The sequence below is a fragment of the Marmota flaviventris genome, chromosome 5 (assembly GCF_047511675.1).
Source record: "Marmota flaviventris isolate mMarFla1 chromosome 5, mMarFla1.hap1, whole genome shotgun sequence".
Lineage (NCBI taxonomy): Eukaryota > Metazoa > Chordata > Mammalia > Rodentia > Sciuridae > Marmota > Marmota flaviventris.
Genome location: NC_092502.1, coordinates 56,854,323 through 56,874,051, shown reverse-complemented (window position 1 = coordinate 56,874,051; position 19,729 = coordinate 56,854,323). Strand labels below are relative to the sequence as shown.

General features: G+C 36.9%; 2 protein-coding genes across 2 annotated transcripts in view; both read left to right on the top strand.

Moving 5' to 3' along the window:
• The first annotated feature begins 1,134 nt into the window (after window positions 1-1,134).
• C5H5orf63 (chromosome 5 C5orf63 homolog) lies at window positions 1,135-19,268 on the top strand. The gene is made up of 5 exons (XM_027949330.2): window positions 1,135-1,198; window positions 2,849-2,949; window positions 14,856-14,976; window positions 17,932-17,988; window positions 18,619-19,268. Exons 3-5 carry the CDS (start codon window positions 14,863-14,865, stop codon window positions 18,793-18,795), a joined length of 348 nt encoding a protein of 115 aa, XP_027805131.1. The 5' UTR covers window positions 1,135-1,198; window positions 2,849-2,949; window positions 14,856-14,862; the 3' UTR covers window positions 18,796-19,268.
• Window positions 17,944-19,729, top strand: part of Marchf3 (membrane associated ring-CH-type finger 3) — a 178,164-nt gene continuing 176,378 nt past the window's right edge. Inside the window, exon 1 of the mRNA XM_071612227.1 lies at window positions 17,944-17,988. The gene's annotated coding sequence lies outside the window, so the exon portion shown is untranslated. The remainder of the gene's footprint in view (window positions 17,989-19,729) is intronic.

Here is a 19,729-nt window from a genome sequence, read left to right as displayed (position 1 = left end):
GTGGTTTGCTTAAGGGATTCATTCCCGGCCTTGGTTTGCTTCAAATCTTTTTAAAAGTCACTGAATACACATTGAGTGTACACTGGCAAGTTCATGAAGATTGGCAGCAGACAGCATGACATGGAATTTCAACTGCCGTTTTCAAGCTGTGAGAATTTGGGCAAGTTATAAGCCTCCATTTCTTCATCTGTAAAATGGTACTAATAATACTTAATAGGATTGTTCACAGGATTAAACAAGTTAATGAGTGTAAAGCTTTGGATGAGCAATCAATAAATATTAGCTTTGAATATTACTATAATTATCAACCATCATTTTCTCTCTATTAAGGTATCACCATTCAGGCCACCAAACCTGACACCCCGACTACTAGTCATTTCCGGACTTCCCTTCTTGTTCCACTCTTGCCTATTCTAAACGCTTATCTCCTTCCTGAAGCCGAGATCCTTTCAGAAAGGAAAAGTAATCAGTCCCAACCTCCCTCCCACATAAGGGCATTAAGAGTCAAATGTAAAGTCCTCCAGCTGTCCTTCGCACAAACTTGAAAGACTCTGCTTGGCCACCTGGCCTGGCTCCATCTCACTCTCTCCCCCATTCTCTTTATGCCTCAGTCATACTGCTCAGTCTTCTGTACAAGGCCCATGCTGTGCTCTCTCAACCTGGAAGGCTGTCCTGGTCCCCGGCCCTTCACATTGCAGCCCCAAAGCTACCTCTTCAACATTTCATAGGTCATATGCCTACCCCTCAAAGCTCTTAGTTTAATAAATTCATGACCTACTTATAGGGTAATTTGCTAATGTCTGCCTTGCCTACACCATTTTAAGTTTGGGGAGGGTATGGCTGCCAGTTTTGCTTGTCCTGTTCTCCATAACCTAGTTCAGCTCAGAACCCGAGGACAGTAAAGATTACTTTAACCAATGAATGAACGCATGCAGTGAGGAGTTAAAACGGTCTGGACTATAGTCTTGAAAAAGTTGGTTACTAAATGGTTCCCAAACATGCAGGGTCACTTTTCCGCGGATTTTCATTACAAGCTCAGGCGCCACTTTCCCTGTGAGCGGAGACCCGGCCGGATCCGAGATAAGCGAGACCCGCCAGCAGGGCGGCGGGCGCGGGGCGGAAGTGCGGGGCCTGGGGCCGGCGCGGGCGGAAGCGCCAGCTAGGGCGGAAGCGGCGACGCAGGCGGCGCGAGGCTGAGGTGGGTGTCTGCGCCCGGGATCCGGCGGCGTGCGCTGGCGGACTGCGGTGCGGAGCTGCGGTTCGTTGCCGGCGCGCCGGCCGCAGAGGGAGGCCCGTGAGCCGTTTGCTGTGCCTTACGCTGACAATTTCGATTGTCCGTTAGAGGGAATTTAATTAAGCCGGGAGCTATAAGTCCATGAACCACCGAGAGAGATTATAAGCGTGCGTGTGTATGTGTTGTGATGGCGTTCTAGGAAATGAATAAATGACGGCAGGGAAAAGGCAACTTTTTAAGAGAAGGCAGAAAACATCTCAACTCAATGCTTCCAGTGATTCACAGATGCCCCAGTCCCGGGTTTAATTGAATTCTATGAAGTGGCAATATAATCACACTTGGCAGCCTGCTGAGATGACTGCCTTTAAATAAATATTTTTGAGCAGCCATATTGACCTTTAATTGGGGTGAAAAGGTTGAAAAGTGCAGGAAAGAACATTGCGAGAGCTAGGGCCCTCTGGATCAGCTGCCTGCACCCTTTCTCTGCTTTACTGAGCAGAAGCAGTCTTCTGGGCACGACACAATGAGAGAATAAATCAGCGACTGTACAATTCCCAGCAAATACCCTGACAAATATCAGCTCATACAATTTTTTAATAAGTCGAAGGGTAGAAAAGTCCCCCCTAAATTGTTACTAACATGAATAGGCATGTGATTGTTTCTAGGGCTGTCTTTAGCAAGGAATTTTCTGCCTGGGTGATCTTTATTCTTGTTTCTAAACAGATAGTGTTTATATAGTACTTTATATTTTAATATGGCCAGCATGACCCCAAAATTCTCAGCTTCTCAAGAACATTTCCCAACAAAAAGCCAGGCTTCCCAAAACTACACACTTGGTTAACTAGTCACTCGAGCTGTGTGTCAGTGAGCAAACTGTGGTGGCTATAGAGGCCATAGTCTTCTCATTTAGTAATAATCTGTGGAATAGCTTGTAAAATGCAATTGAAGCGCTCTACCAATATTCAGAACCATATACATTGAGATGCCTTATAGGTAAATAACAGATTTAAAATTTGGAGAACTAAGTGAACCCTGGCAATACAGAGTGATTATTGTAACAGGACAAGGCAGAACTAATCATGGATCTATGTGAGATGTTATAGCCTAATAACCTAGGTCCTGCTCTGCTAAGGAATTGTGTGGAACCAGAAAGGCCCAGTTGTAAAAATTAAGATTTGTGAGGTTGGCACTTTAGGCACATTCCAGATTTTCTCTCTTCCCAGCTTTCTGGTAATAGCCATTTGCCAAGAAAGGACCAATATTTTTGTTTCCTTACCAGAGGAATATATCATTATATAGTTTTATTGGACTATTCATCTGTAATAGAAATGAGGATTTTCCAACTTTAAATTTATTGGATTATGTTTCTGTCTTGTTCCAGATGCCTGGCTATATTCATACTCTGAAGTACCTAGAGGCAGTGCCTTCAAAATAAGTTTGTTTTTTAATTAAAAATTTTGTATTTCATGACTTGTATATACTCGAGCTGGCTGATACATTCAGTCACTCTAATACTAGGGCTTGGGGTTTCAAACATAGCAAGACCTTGAAGTGCTCTAGTATATGTAGTAAGTTTTTTATTTAAAATCTAATTTTTGCCACTGCTTTATTCAGGGCATACATCAGAAGAAGCCAAAAGCCAGCTGGAATAGCCCCTAAATGCGATTTTAATCTTGTTTGCAATTATTTTGAAGGGGAGAAACCATCTGTATCAGGTATGTTTAGCTACACAGGTAGCAATGACTGCGTGAGTATCCACAATCATTCCCTTTTTATCACATAGCAAATTCTAAGGACAAACTCATTTGGAAAAGAATATGAAAAAAAAAAAAGTTGTAGCTCAGTTTAGCATAGGTATATGATTCCATATCTCTAACTCACTATTCCAGTATAGACACAGGGGTGAAAACACTACTCTTTTTATTCCAATTCTTAATTAAGAATTAACTTATAAAGATAGAGGCAAAGTTCAAAGGATCTATGTTTCTAGAAAGTATCCATCTTCAAGAATTTCAGAACATTTCATTAGTATCTTATTCCTTCTTCTGTTGCTATAACAAAATGCTTTAAGCTGGGTAATTTATAGAGTGAAAAGGTTTATCTGATTTATAATTCTCATAGCCGGAGGATCCAAGCACTATGTCACTGTGGTCCTAGCAAGGGCCTTCAGCCAAGTCACATTGTGGTGGAGAAACAGAAAGGAAAATAGACATGTGCTAAAGGGGCAAAACGTGGGGTGACCTTGCTTTTATTACACCTACTCTCAAGAGAACTAATTCACTCTAAGAGACCAACATTAATCCCTTCTGAAGGCAGTCCTCAATCCCTATGGATTACCTCCCACTAGACAAAACCTCTTAAAGATTCAGCCACCTCAACAGTGCCACACTGGGGACAAATCTTTCAGCACATGAATCTTTGAGGAGTACACTCAAATCATATCTAAACCATAGAAACCAGTAAAATCAAGTAACAGCCATTTTATTGCTATAGCCTTTATGACTGTGGTATTGTATTATCCATCTTTCCTCTGCCCAAGGTATGAGTTCTTTAAGGACAGGGACAATATTTTAATTGTTTATATTTATAGTACCTGGCATAATACCTGGCACATTGCAAACACTACATTGCTATAGAAATGAAAGGGCAGTATCCCGGAAGGGAAGCTGAATCTATAAGGGGCGTGAAAACATCACTAGGATGGTATAGCAAGGCAGAGAAAAGAATATGAAATAATAGTCTCCTTCTACGAATTTACTGGATAGAAGTAATGCTTTGATTAACAGCTTGGAGCAGTGAAGGGCATATTTGAGAATCTACAGATGGTTACCAGACTGCCTTCCAAGGATTTCTGCCTGGCCAGTTGCGGAGCCTTTGTTGTGTTGAATGGCATATACAAGCTGAAAGGCCTCACCAGCCCTGTCTCCACACTCCCTCCAGGCCTGCCATGCTCAACTCTTAACTAAAATACCTATTTGGCAAATGTGTGAAGTGTGTCCATGAAGGTACACTAAATTATTACCTTACATACAGCACCAGTATTTTGCTTGGCTCTGCATTAAGAGTAGAGGACTTATATTTAATCACTATTTTAAATCTAGGTTTCTTAAATAATATTAAGAAAAATTCACACTTGTCTTTTCTCCTTTATTAACAACATTCCAAAGAGTTCAAAGTTGATAGCGTTTTCTGTGGTAAAAGGGTAGTCATGGGTTAAATGCTGCTTCCTTCGGTTGCCAATGAAATTGCAGCAGAAATTAATGTTGCAATTGTAAACAAATGAACTTCCTCCAATTGTTCAGTATTTTTTCATATTAATAATGAAATAGTAGGGAAATGGTTTTTAGCTTAGTCAGAAAGAAAGGACATGACATTGAATTATATGATTTTTTTAAAAAAACTCTTCTTAAAACATATAATCTTTGTATTCAGTAAAAAAAAAAAAAAAAAAAAAAAAGGATACTGTTACTTAATAGAAATTCAGTCAGATGAGGCAATTTGAGACATATGCCTGGAAAAAAGAGATCTAAATTAGGCTGTTTCTCTAGGTTTAAAATGAAATTAATGTGGATCTTCTTAAGAGTTAGAGATCAGAACCTCATTCTATAGTAAAAGAATTTTTCCATGTGAAACTGAGTCTTTTCTTCTTTCCAACCTTAAAATAATCCTTAAACAAAACATGGTGTCTGTTACTTGATATACACTGAGAATTAATATATAAGACTTTTAGAGATTTTTAGAAGAAAGGGAGCTGAACTTAGAGTTATCTTCTAGTTCTGAAATTTTATGTTGGTCTTATTATATATAAAAATATGCCATTGTTCAAGGAGAAAATATAAAGAAATGAAGAAAGATTGTATAAAAGATTTGGTTAAACAAGTCTTATCCATAAAGCAAGCAGAATTTCCAAAGACATTTCCCAGTTCTAAAATATTGAAATATTCCATCAATGGTGACTGTTAAAGAATAGAATAGGACTTAGAAGATTGTAGAATCTCACCAATGGAGGATTGCCAGGGCCTGACTTCAGGAGTGGATGATTCCCAACGTTCAGATTTGGCATTATACTTCTGTGAGCCTAGGTCTTGTTGATATCAAAAGTTTAGTGGAGTGTATATTTAACATTTCATATGTCCAAAGCAATTTGCAACATAATGGCTAGAAATTAATGAAATATCTTTCAGGTCTTTTGTAGTCATAAGGATAATATTACCTCTTCATCAAGAAGCAATGGAAACGGGTAGAATATTAGTGACAAATGGATGACACTGCCTGAGTAGATGGATTTTTAATTGAAAACAGTTTTTAGGATTGAGTTTATGTGCTTTTCAATACCAAGGAAACTAGTATTACAAGCTGGAGACAATAAAACTAAGATGTTTAATAAAATTACCTTCTTTCTGGGTCAGTATGAAATATCAGAGACATCTTCAAAGGTAATGGGTCATGTTGGTTAAGAAGGATAATGTGGAAAGGAGTCTGAATAATTCCTATGCACTTTGTTCCCATTCCTTGAACTAGATGATTTTGCCCTCATCTTAATGCTACCTTTATGGAATGAAGGAATTTTAAAATTGGTTTTTAAACTCAATTAAGCTCTCATATATGATATAACCCAACCACATTATTCAGGTTTTCTTGGCTTTCAGGAACAGCTTTGCAGCCATTATGTCATAATTGAACTGAACATTGTTTCACACTTTGAATTTGGAATATGCTTCTCTGGCTCTTGACCAGTTGCTGAGTCAGTACCTTTAGGGTTGAGGATGGAGGTTGGGCCTCTGTGTTAAAGATGTGTTAACATAAATTAGTCCAGAGTACTCTTTGAACTCTTGGGTACTAGAGGGAGTGTATCATGAGAATACATTACTGTTCTTGATTAGCATCATCATTTTATTTTTCTCAGCTGAATGTTTTCTTGGAAACCTTTCTCTGACATTGTCATGTGAACCAACTCATTAACAAGTAGACTCTTCTGAAGCAACAATCTGGAAAGAGTGGCTGCTAAGGTCTGAAAATCCTAAAACAAACTCTTACTTACACTGAAGATTCCTCTCCCTTTCCACTCCACATTTGTCAGCTTGCTATAGTCCAAGGCAAAGACAGCAGTGTTTCTGTGCATGGAAGAGCATACCAAGGTAAAGAGCATCTGTCATTTAAAAAATTCATTAAAATTTATCTAATAGTAAGAGAGAAAATGCATTCTTTTTATAGAAAGCTTTTCCATCTCAGGTGCTTAGACAGTTTCAAGATGGGTGCCCAGGTATTCTAATGTCCCCTCCCCCATTCCCTGACAGTCTTTTCTGACACCAAGGATTCTCAGTTATGATTGAAGAATGAAAAAAGAGTGGGCAATGAAAAAAATGCCTTTACATCTCCCTGGATCTGTAAGTAATTTTGGTCCTCTTTAAAGGGCCAAGTATTTTAGTTTCCTTCAGACTACTTCAGATACTCTGTTCAAGGCCTTATGCAGTCGTAGGCTTTTGCCATGGAGTTTCTTCAGCATGAGATTTACTCTTCTCAGATCAGGAAGAAGTTTGACACCCAAAGCCTGAGGGCATAGTTCCTCTGGGTCTCTGGAAAATGGGAGAACAAATGGTAGAATTTTTGTTTTACAGTTGATGAGACTAGAGACTAAAGAGTTGAGGATTTGTGAGTCCAAAGCCAGCCTCAGCAAAAGTGAGATGCTAAGCAACTCAGTGAGACCCTGTCTCTAAATATAATACAAAATAGGGCTGGGGATATAGCTCAGTTGGTGAGTGCCCCTGAGTTCAATCCCTGGTACACCCCCTCCAAAAAAAAAAAAAAACAATGAGGATTTGCCCAATGTCTCTTAATTAGCTACCTTTCTCTATGAAGTATATATTTATGTAATCATCACCTTAAAAGTGCATTCAGAGAACTCAAATGTAGAATTCCAACTGAAATGGCACATGAAGAATAACTTTAAAGTTCTAAATGAAGTATTATACCATTTATGCTTACTTTCTCTGACTGATGAGTTAACAAGAACGATGTTCATTTACATTATTTTGACCCTTCTAGATAGTTTATTTAGTACTGCTTGGGACAAGTTATATTTAAAGGTATTAATAAAGTCCAACTTTACCATTACATAGGCAGCTTCTGTTTTGACATTCATGGATCAAGAATAACATTGGTAAAGTAGTAAGATTCTGAATTTTTCCATATTTGAAAAAATAAAGGCAAGTACTAGAAAAGAGCAAGTGGAAAGGGACTGGCCTTTGTTTTAAAAGCTATTGGGGTTAACTTTGATTCCTGAAAAGTTCAATTTCAGTGTGCTGTTTTGATATTTTGTGAAACCTGAGTGAACTAAGCCAATACCTCATACCAAGATATTAGCTGGTCGGTCTTACCTAGATTTAGTGACTTCCTTAATAGCAGATAAACATATTGGATCTTTGATCATTCATGTCATGTCTGAGAGTTTCATACTTAAGTAATTTTTACAATCAATTTTTCAGCCATTTCTGTTAGAAATATTTTCAGTTTTATAATTCCCCATTTCTGAGATTGCTGTGATTTCTGAGATTTAAGTTTTCCATTTGAGGCCAATAAAAGCACATTTCTTTTTGTAGAATCATTATCATTATTATTGTTATTCATAAAATGCCTTAGAATGATTTATTAACCAATAGTCTTCTCTATTTTGTTTTATGACTTACGCAAAGGTTTTTATATTTTTATCCCTTTTTAAGGTACTCAGTCAACTTTTGCCTTCACTCTTCTCCCCCAACTCACTATCGCCATCCCTACCCAAAATCTCTCTCTTTAGTTAAGATGTTAAACTAGGTAAGAACCAGTCAAGATAGTTTGTTTTAGGGGTAGGCATTTATTGAAAGAATTAACTCCTTTGGAGCCACATCGGACATATCTCTTCTAGATGGTGTAGGTTATTTCTTTGCCCCTATTCTGGGCAAGTCTTCATCGCTCTGTTTGAAAATGAACCTCTCCCTCTTTCTAGAAACACTTTATAAATAAAACTAGCCTTGCCAGCGTTTTATTCTAGTCCATGCCACCATCCTCTCTCAAACTGCTATAGTCACCTGTTAACTAGGTCTCTGATTCCATCTTTGCTCTTCACTTGGAGCCTTTTCATTTACTATTTTCTCTTCCTGAAGTATTCCTCTTTCAGATCTTTACACTGTCTCATCCTTTAGTTTTGGTTCGAACTATATCTGCACAGAGAATACCTTATTTAAAGAACCTCCCTTAGTCACCATTACATTTGAATCTCCTTCCTGTACACATCACTGTCTGATACAGTAAGACATAATTAGACTCATAGGAGTCTCTTTGCTAGAATATGCACCTCACGAGGGCAAGGTGCCTGGCTTTCTTGTTCACCACTGTACATACACCAGCACATATAGTAATATCTGGTACATGGAGAAATGTAGGTAATTGTTAAATGAACAAATACATCAGTGACTCTCATCCCACACCTGGATTATCAAACTGACCTCCATTTAGCTTTCCCCCATTCAATAGCCATGGCATTCCTACCTCAACACCTTTGTATCTATCCCTAAATTTGAAATGCTTTTCCTTTTATCTGTATATCCAAATCCTAAATGATTTAAAATCTTTCTTTTGTGAAACCACCTCCAGTCTCAACCCATTGTACTCTTCTTTCCCGTTCTCTTATGGCATTTAAAATCACCTTTTATATGTCTCTGTTGTTAGGTTCCTGTTTTTATAATTTACCTGTATATTGGTACATGTCTTACCTTCCAACCAGATTTTTTAACTCTTCATGGGTGAGGATTCTCTTATTCACTCTCAATCCTTTTTTTCCCTCTCCACTTGTAGAATAAATGAATAAATGATATCATTAGTTTACTGATTACTGAGAAGCCTATCATAATTTCTTGTTTCATTTAAAAATTTAACTCCCTTCTCTTCAACCCACTAAAATACAGCTAGAATTCTTGTTGCTCATATCTAGTGTGTGAAGTTGACTACTCAAGAACTTTAGGAGGGAAAAAGATTGACTAAACAACAAGCAGGATAGAAAAAAAAATTTAATGGCTTGCTTAGTTTTACAGAGAATTAGGAGGAGGTAAAGGCAGTATGCATATATTAAACTGTGAACACATAAATGTCATATGTTTTTAGTGAAATCAATTTATTGGATAGGCAGAACCCACACTTCAAACAGCTAAAGAACTTTTTCACAGAGTACTTGCAAATTAGATGTGCGTGAATACAAATGAATGTAGCACCCATTGAGTCCAAACAGTGGAATAGAGACATCCAGATCCTTGGAAATCCCATGGTCATGATAATAATTTGAAGGGAAATTAAAAGGGTTTTGTCTGTGGGCACTCATGTGATCAATCAGTCCTTTCTGGACTCTGATTCTCTACTAGTTCTCTAGTTCCCTGTGTGGAGAAACCATTGGCACTGAGATCTGATGTAGAAACTGCAGGGAGGGAGTGTGGTATAAGGAGCTGCTCCTTGCCTACCCAGGCCTGGGTCATGAAATAGGCCTACTTGTGGTTTAATGTGTTGTGTAGAAGCAAAGCAGATATCCAGATTGCCTAATCAGAACAAAGCTGAACAGGATGCCTTGTGCAACAGACCCACAGGTGGATAGTTAGCTCAGGATCTTTGTTGCAAAATCTTATCTGAATTGGCACCACTTTCTTAGAGTTTCCCTGGCCAGGTGAATTAGGGGCCCATTTCAGGTTGGAGCTTCTACCCCCCACCCATTCCATATTTTCTGTTCTGTACCCTCATTTCCACCCCCATTTTAGCCCCCTGGAATTGACACCTCACAGTAGCTGTTCAGTTTTCAGTTTTGGATTTGTCTCTATATAGTGCCTTTCCTTGTCACTCTTGGCTTCACAAGGGCCATACTCTCTTTCTCTCTTGTCCTTGTACACAAAATCCCAGTGTAGACTGCCACTTGTTCAGGAGGAAATGAGGGTCAGACAGACATGACTGATCAGAAATACAGTAACACTGGAGAGGCATTTATCCCTATTTCCCTGAATTAGGTAGAGACCCATGACCCAGAGGAGTCCCTTTAGAGAACCTCACTTCATTACATAAACTTCTGGTGATCCAAAATAATGGGATTTGTTCCCCCAAAGAGGTGTGTATCAGTGTCTGTTTCTGTTCATTCCAATAAAAATAGGAATGTTATACTTAGATGATAATAAATGTGAAATGGAGCACTTAACTTCTCATATGGCACAAATGACTAAACGGAAGCCCTGAGCTCTCTTTATGGAACACAGGTTCAGCAAGAGCTATGGTAATAGTGTTTGGTTAATGTCAGCTCAACATTAAATGTACATTATACTCTTGTGAAGAAGCTCCAGCATTATCTGTTAATAACCAAGGCGGTACCTGGGTTTATGTAGACTTTTTGATTTTGCACGTGAATTAACACTGCAGCTTGCTGATGAAGGATCATGTGAGCTTGGAGCTTTGGTGTGCCAAAGACTCTTTGTATGAATAAAATTCTGGTCAGTGAAGGTCAGTTTCTCTACTCAAGCAAGAACAATGTTGTTTCCCTCCTAATCAGATACACACAGTGTTAGAAAAATCCAGGAGCCCTGCATAAATGATGTGCAGCCATAGCCTGGGCAGCTCCTCATGCAAGAAATGAATAATCCTTAATAAAGGTTCAAACAACCCTGGCTTCTTTCTGTACTGTAATTGTTGCTTTAATGGTATGCCCTTCAGTGCTTTGCAGGGAAATTGCTATAAAGTTAAGTTATCTTCCCTATCTTGTTTCAAGGAGGGCTGTCCAGTCGACTCCCTCCCTAATATTGTGTTTGATTCTACCATAAAGACCACTGAAGTCAGCCTGAGTTTTGTTGAAAGGCCAGCATTCCCTTTCTCTTTCAGTGGGATCTATACCTCTGAGCAGCACTGGACTTAAAACAGCAGGAGTCACCATCTTTATTGTTAGGCTGTGGAATTTGTTTTAAGCACATTCTAAATCTAATCTTATACCTTTTGCTTCTTCTTTTTTTTTTTTTTTTTTGTAAGTCTGTGACAAAGGTGACCCAATTGTACCTCTTTGATATTATGAACACAGCTCTTTTTGCTCATATCACAGAGACATATAACAAAATACAAAGGATAAAATTGTGTCTCTGTGTAATAGGGCCACATTTCATGACTAAATTCAATGACATAATCAAAAAAGTTGTTTTCTCAGCCATGAACTAATAAGCAGAGACCACTTTTCATGATTTTTTAATTTTTAATTTTTTTTAGTTGTCAATGGATCTTTTTTATTTTATTTATATGCAGTGCTGAGGATTGAACCCAGGGTCTGATGCATGCCAGGCAAGCAGTGTACCACTGAGTCACAATTCCAGCCCCTTAGGATTTTTTTTTTAATAGTACTAAGAAGATACCGTTCAAAAATAATTGAACTAGTGAAAATGTCACATTGACAAAGTAACCCATACTAAGATTTTACTTCAAGAAGGCTCTATATGGTGAATGTGACATTGACAGCAGTGGTGTTAGGGTTGACAGTTTTTTAGTAAGATGTTCTAAGAAGATAATTAAAGAGTTCCTATGGAAGTGTGTCATGTTGCATTTTATTTTTTCTAATACAAAGTGGACTCCACAAATTAAGGAATTTTAGCCTTACTGTCTGCCTAAGAGAGGGATAGGGAGTTTTTTCCTTTATATCAGACTCTAATAATAGTTTTATAATATGATACTTCCAAAGAAATAAGTCAATTGAACGCTATAGTGAAATGAATATGCCTTGAGCATTTAAAAAATACGGAGGTTGTAAAATTGCATAGCATGGATACATTACCTGGTAAACAAATGTTTTATGATTCATTGTTTAAAAATGCATAAAAAAGTAGAAATGGAGAATAATTGGAAAAAAGAGGGAGTTGTATACAGAATGGTTGTAGCATCACTGAAGACTTGACTTAACTCTCTGTGTTGGTTTAACAAATATTCCAGCAAATCTGGAATGAATAGCAACTCTGTTTACTATGACAGGTTTTATTTGTCTTGGGTGCAACCAAGACCACATGCTGTGTTTTGTCATGTTGGAAATACTGAAGCAGATTTTCATTGTGCAAGTGAATTTTTTTAAAGCCTTAACACCTCAGCCTCAACTCAGCTAGGTAAAAGCAATAAGTTTTACTTCCCTTACTGGCCATACACCAATAAATCTTCAGTCCCTCCACTAACAGCATGTAGCTATGGTTCACCATTCTGATTATTAGTCTTAGGTCACCACCATAGATGACCAGATCCTTCTGATTTTCAAAGGCTGTGTTTCTGTCTTTTATAAGGTTAATTTCCTATTTTATTTCTTCTTCATATATTGTATAACTTCTTTGACACTACATCCAGCATGCCACTGGTGACATAGAGCCTTTCCAAGTCCAGTGACTTAGAAATTTCTACATAATATGAACATGGCTAAATTCTATTTTTTCTCTTCATTTATGTCCTGTGTAAGACAAAGGCTGTTTTTAGAAGCTGTGTCTCCAACAACAATTACTTATTGGAGTTGTTGATTTTGCTGAATTTACAGAGAATGTTGATACCAGGGCTTAACATTTAGTAGAAAGTAGAACAGAATATTGGAAATTGTTTAGATCCACTTTCCATCTTGGAGTAACTCTGGATAGCACATCCTTGCAAAATTCTTATCACATTCCTTTTTTTTATGCATTATCAAGATCAGTTAGTTAGCCAAGTGATCTGCTAAAAGTAGAAGAGTAAGAAAGCCTTAACAGTGAAGGCAAAATTACTGTTATCGTGGATCACTATCTGATTTTTTTTTCCTGTGGTCTTTACCATAGTTTGATATAGGTTAGTGGTTTTCTCTAAAGTCATATCATTCTGTTTGAAATGAGTTTAAAGCTAATCTTACACTGAGGAGTTTGATTGCTAGTAAAGTTTAACAATTAATGCAGTCATGCTCTGTGGAGCAGATCAGCAGATAATTCAAGCTGGTGTCAGTGAAGATGTTAGAACCAGTTGCAGCACCCCAGCCCAAAATCTGTGGACACCCTGAGGAGTATTAACGTTTAGTTATAAGGTAGGACTAAATAGTAACTGCTATACATACTGAATGATTGAAGAGGGTTAAAGGTGAGAGTGGGGAAACCTTATTCCAATACTTTTTTAAAACATTCAAACACATATTTAAGCATTTATTAAATGCCAGGTTGATTGTGGGTGCTTAGAGATAGAGGGTTGAACAAATACCTGCTCTAACAGAATTCACCTTGTAGTAGAGGGAACAGAATTCAGTTTAGATAACAAAGGACAAAAGAAAGGTATTTCAAGGTATGAGGATGGAGAATTATGAACTGGCTAGCATTGGTAAGGTGGTCACTAAGACGTTTTCAAAGTAGATGACAGGATACCCGGGCCAAATGAGTAGAAGCCACTTAGGAGATTTTCATGCAGAGGGGAAGCATGTACAAAAATCCTGATGAAAAAATGATCTCTGGGTATTCAAGGACTAGAAGAGAACTTTTGCAGCTGCAATTCACCAAGGGAAGAGAAGGAAAAGTGATAGATGAAGTTAGAGTAAAGTGAAGTTAAGAAATTGTGATCCCAGGAATGAGTTCATCTTGGGAATATTGATAAAGCCAACAGTGCACATGTGTTTTAAAAGTGAAATTATAATATTTGTAGTTTTAAAGACAAAGCTGGAGTCTCAATAGAATATCTAGAAATAATAGGGTGTCTTATGTCAAGCAAAGCAGGATGAGGGAGCTTCAAAGCCTACTGTTTGACATGCTGCTATTAAGCTGTTCTTGGAATCTCTCCAGTAGAAACACTAGTACATTTGTGTATGAAGTTATTGAAAATTATGGCAATCTCCTTTTAAAATACTTCTTAAGGAGTTGAGCAGAGATTTATTTTTTTCTTTTTTCTGACAAGTTAACTGAGTCTGATTCTCCTCTGTAGTTCCTTTAACTACAGTTTTATGTTTCCCCACCTCTTGCATTGGAGTAGCATGGATCTCTAAAGAGATAGCCAGCACCTTTAGTGGGGACTTGTGCTTTTCATTTGCTTATTATTTCCCTTACTGTGATGGTAGCTGAATGCTTGTCTGTCAGTAAGATAAGCTATCTCTTGGTGAAATGAAATTGATCAGATTATGTTATGTGCATGTACAAATATGTCACAATGAATCCCCCTGTTATATATAATTACTGTGCACCAAAAAGATGTTTTTAAGGACTGATTGGAATAAGAAAGTTTACTTAAAAAAAAAAAAATAAATAAGCAATCCCTGTGACTATCTCAAGATACCTCTAATTTTAGGAAATCATCAGGATACCGGCAAAAATCTGCAGGTGATTTGTATTCAAATTAATAAGCTCATGGAATTAACTTACAAAAAATAACTAGGCACACAACTAAGCCATAATGTGATTTTTTTCCCCCATTCTGTTCTGTTTGGAATACAATGAATGTTGAGGCATTATGGAGACTTGCCAAACATCTGGGCACTCCTGGACTCCAAGGAGCAATTCTGAAGCCTTCAAATTCCATCATAAGCTTGCAGCTTAACTATTTGTATTGTAAAGGGTAAAAATCTAAGGCACAGAAGTTTACTGGTTTATTTTTCTTTTGGCAGAATTAAGATGTTCTGGTTTCAAGGAAATAGCATGCAACTTGCTAAATCCTCCTTTGGACTCTTCTTGAGAAATCTCTCTGCCTCTAAGACAACTTTGCCTGTGCTGACCTTATTCACAAAGGTACAGAGTGAAAAAATAAAATTACTACTTTAAAAATATAAAATATTAAGATTTTTGGTGCATACAGTTGTACATTTACAAATACAGGACAAATCTGAAAGGAAGACAGTGGAATAAACTCTCTTCAAACCTGCTCTCCAATTTCTCTCTCAGCACAGTAGCAGTAACTGTTTCCTCCCCAGACACTTCATTGTCTTCACAGTTATCAAAGAGTAAATTAATATATTTAATTGACATCTGACCCCTATGTTAAAAAAGTATAGATTATATTATGTTTAAAAATGTATCATTTGCAATTTTAGTAAGGCTTTAAGCAACTTAGCAAGACCCTGTCTCAAAATTTAAAATAATAAATAAAAGGGTTGAGGATGTGACTCAGTGGTTAAGCATCACTGGATTCGGTCCCTGGTACCAAAAAAAAAAAAAAAAAAAGTATCATTTGGAAATAAGTCAGTTTGTGGTAGTTATATTCTATAAAATCACCACAAACACAGAATTAGCAAATACTGAATCATTACTCCTAGAGAAAATACAGGATTGGGTTCCCATGAGCCTCTGGTCACAGTATTTTTTTCAAATGACCAAATATATAACCTTATGTATAGTTTTTAATACAAAAGCAAAATTTTTATTACATTTGGTATTTCTGAAAATAGGCATATTTTTATTTTAATGAAAGGCAGAGCATTACTGTTAGACCTCAGTTTATAACAAGTGCTTTGGCAACTTGAATTTTTTATCACTCTCTGCATGTTCATGTACATAAATAACTGCAAAAGTGTTTCAAGTATCAATTTGAGGGTTTCAATAAGTTTTAGCAAGTAGGCAAGTTCACAAATATGGAATTCATGAATAATGAAGATTGAATGTATTTCTTTTTCTTATCCCTAATACTACACACCCCCCCCCGCCCCCAGTACTAGGGATAGAAACCAGAGACACATTGCCACTGAGCTACATCCCCAGCCCTTTGTATTTTTTATTTTAAGGCAGGTTTCACTTAGTTGCTTAGGGCCTCTCTAAGTTGCTGAGGCTGGCCTGAAACTTGGTATCCTCCTGCTTCAGCCTCTGCAACCTCTGGAATTACAGGCGTGCGCCATTGCACCTGGTTAGTTTAAAATTTTTAATGAGATTTTCTACTTGAAATTTATGACCAAACATTAATGATTTCTTTTTGCTAGTTTACATCAGTTTGTGCAATTTATAATCAAAAAAGAAAGTGCGGATGGGGCTAGGGATGTGGCTCAAGCGGTAGTGTGCTCGCCTGGCATGCGCAGGGTGCTGGGTTCGATCCTCAGCACCACATAAAAATAAAATAAAGAAGTTGTGTCTACTGAAAACTAAAAAATAAAATATGAAAAAATTTTCTCTCTCTCAAAAAAAAAAAAAGAAAGTGCAGAGTAATAGAAGCAACTTTTGTGAATAATTCTGCAATTCAAATAAAAAGGGGCTCTTAATAGTTTTTTAAAATAGATTTCAAACATTTTAACAGTTTGAAAAAATCTAGCAGTTATCAAATAACAAAACTGAAGTAGTGTTTTTGAATGAATTTTTGTTGAGAATATTTAATTTGTACTACTTTTTATATCCATGAATATATATTGCACTCTTGGGAATTAAGGAATAAAAATTATTTCATCATATGAGAATCTATGATGGCAAATGCATGTGAAAATTAACCACAAAAATAAATAATCCCTAAGGCTAATTGTACTCATTTGGCCTACTGTTCTGCACTGTTTTTCAGCTTGCTAACAGTTGAGAGTCAAAAACATTTATAAAACAAGACCAACAAAAACCAACAGTCCATTTAACTCAATATAGGTACTAAACCCATGAGGCACATAATAAAGACATCTTAATGAAGTTTTTAATATAAAAGCAAAATCTTAATACATTTGATACTTTTGAAAATTAGTATGTTTGTGTTTTGTTTCCGCTTTTAAGGTCTTAGGTTAACTTTTTTCATACTTTGTCAGAAAATTTCAGCATGATTGACTTAAACTATAATCTGTTGTTGATGCTAATAACAATTTGGTAAGTCTCATTCTCTGACCCAGGAGAGTGGGGCCAAAAAGACCCAGAAAGATCTCTGTCCTTATATAAAACATGCTGTGAGTTAAACTGGAGGAAGGGTCTCTTTTTAACATAGTAGCTCATCCCTTCCTGATGTGTTAAAATGTAGATTTTATATAAACATCAGTAATGTTGTATCTATCTTGAGCTCCTACAAGAGAACCTATAGCTAGTCCCTTTTCTTAGACTGACTGGCTGAGAATCCTTTAAAATCTGCTGATGATCAATAGTGTTCTCAACATACTTTTCCATGGTATGGTTGAAGAGTTTGTTACAAACAACAATGGATGCTAAAACTTCTTGCCTTTCAAGTAGAGTATTAGCATTAGAATACCTGTGGCTAATACTACTTATACAAGAAAATGGGTAAAATAATACAAATTGGTATCATCATTTTAAAAGATGGAACAATAACTAACTGTGTCATGAGGGGTTTATTCCTGCAGACTGATCATGAAAAATAGGCCAGCAAAATTCAGCGTTTCCCAGTCAGAACAGACTATAAGCCATTCTGCTGGTGGCAGCCAGGCCACAGAGGTGCTCCTCAACTCAAGGAGCCTCTGGTAGATAGATCAGAGAAACAAATAATAAACATCTAAATTTATCATAAATCCATACACCCATGTATATAGGGTGATATATATATATGAGAAAAATCAAAACACAAAACCAAAAGGTACAGAGAGCTCACCTATCATGGAATAGTAGCTTTTTTTTTTTTTTTTTTAAGATTCTATGGTAGTGTTTAGCTTTGAGAATAAAGCAGTCTAATTAACATGGCAGAAAACTGTCCTTTAAAGTAAATAAAACCTGTGGGTTTTTGGTTAGGCTGAAGATCATTCTTTAGGTTTAACAGCTTTATTTTTTTCCTTCCTGTAGGATCCATGCCCACTCTGTGATGAAGCCAAGGAAGTACTCAAGCCTTATAAAAACAGGGTAATAGTGTGGCTTTTATGAATGTGGAATGGATATTGTATGTGGTATAAAGTATCTATCTCCATCCTTTTTTTAGGAAAAGAGATTAAATAATTTTTCATTTAAATTTTCTTTCTATTCTTCAGAGAGAGAGTTTAGTGCTGATTTCCATAAAACTCATTACCCCTAAGTGTTTTTCTCTGAACAGTACTGATTTTCTTACTCTGACTCTTAATATGAGTCAAAGTTAACTAGCAGGTGCAATATTCATGTTTTCTTTAAACCTTTGTCCCCATTTCTTTTATCGTATTTCATAACTTCCATGGAAATGTTGTCATGTAGCCAGACCATCACACCTTTACCATTTTACAACCAAAACACTTCTTTCCTAGGCAGCTCCCCAGCTGGGATGTGTCTTATTTCATCAGAACTGAGCAGGAGTGTGATGCTGAATGTAACAGGTGTAACAGAAAAGTAGCAAGATCTGTAGGTAGGGAATATGGTATAATGAAACCAGTCATTTTGGAAACTAGGGGCATTAGAACAAAGTGGACCTAAAACAAATGACCAAAACCTCTCAGCATTAGAAACTGCAAATTTGCATTGTTCTTAGTCTCTAAAATATAGAGCTTTAGCCTGTCTGTGCTTCAGTTTATTTTACAGGAGGTGGACATCACACTTCCAGAAAATTCTGCTTGGTATGAAAGGTATAAATTTGACATTCCCGTCTTTCATTTGAATGACCAGTTTCTAATGAAGCATCGAGTAAACACCTCAAAACTTGAGAAACAACTTCTGAAATTTGAGCAGCAAGGTGCTACAGACTGACTAATGCCTTCATGGTTTTCTACCCTCTCTGTCCATAATGCATCTTCCTAAGGAAATGACCATGGCCTCATACTCCTTTTGTCACTTTTCACAGAGCCCTAAGGCTGTTTTGAACTCAGTGGTGCCACATAAATGTTGCCATTCCTCTTCTGATTGATGGAAGTTACCCATGTGGGAACTGTTTACTTGTGGGCATTTTGTAAAATAAGAGGAGTATATTGACAGGGAGGGGGATGATGGAAGGAGGGAGAAATCCATTTGTCTTACTTATTTTTCCCTTTTGTATTAATATGGAAGCACTTCACATGAACTGGACAGTGCTGTTTATAGGAAGAAGGCTTTGCATTCCTGCTGCTGCCCTGGAGGGCTTAACTTTTTAATGAAAGAATAAATGCTCTTCCACTCAGTAGATAAAGTGAAATGTGAATTGTTAATAACTGTGCACAGTCAATAAAGGGATGTTTTAACGAATACATCTGCATGAAGCCTATTTCAGTGGGATTTAATAATACCTGTTTAAATTTAGAGTTCATTTTTGTTGGGTAGAAAAGAATAATTATACTAGCCAAAGAGACGTCATTTCATAGAGACAAAAGAAAGACTTAAAACCCCAAAATGTATAGAAGAACCTAGCATGCTTTGCACATACTCAGAGAATTGATCTGTAATATTGAGAACTGCCTTTGATAGTTATTCAGTTATCATCAATTAAGTTAATTCAACTTAAAAGACAGGAGTTTTGTCACTTTTTAATATATTAGGGAAAATTCACTTCTAATCATAACTGAATAGAAAAGTCATTTAAAAACAAAATACTCCTTCACCATTCTATATAAAGAATTAAAAGTGGAGTTTTATACCTGTATTTACATTTTGTCAAATCCAGCCAATCTAGGAATGAATTCACATAAAAACAAAACTTCCCTTTTTCTTT

Bases quoted from the DNA above. Each gene is read 5' to 3' on its own strand.
- C5H5orf63 (XM_027949330.2), top strand. From the start codon at position 14,863: ATGTTCTGGTTTCAAGGAAATAGCATGCAACTTGCTAAATCCTCCTTT. The intron at 14,977-17,931 runs GTACAGAGTGAA...TCCTTCCTGTAG, and splicing joins TGCTGACCTTATTCACAAAG to GATCCATGCCCACTCTGTGA. The intron at 17,989-18,618 runs GTAATAGTGTGG...TCTGTGCTTCAG, and splicing joins TCAAGCCTTATAAAAACAGG to TTTATTTTACAGGAGGTGGA.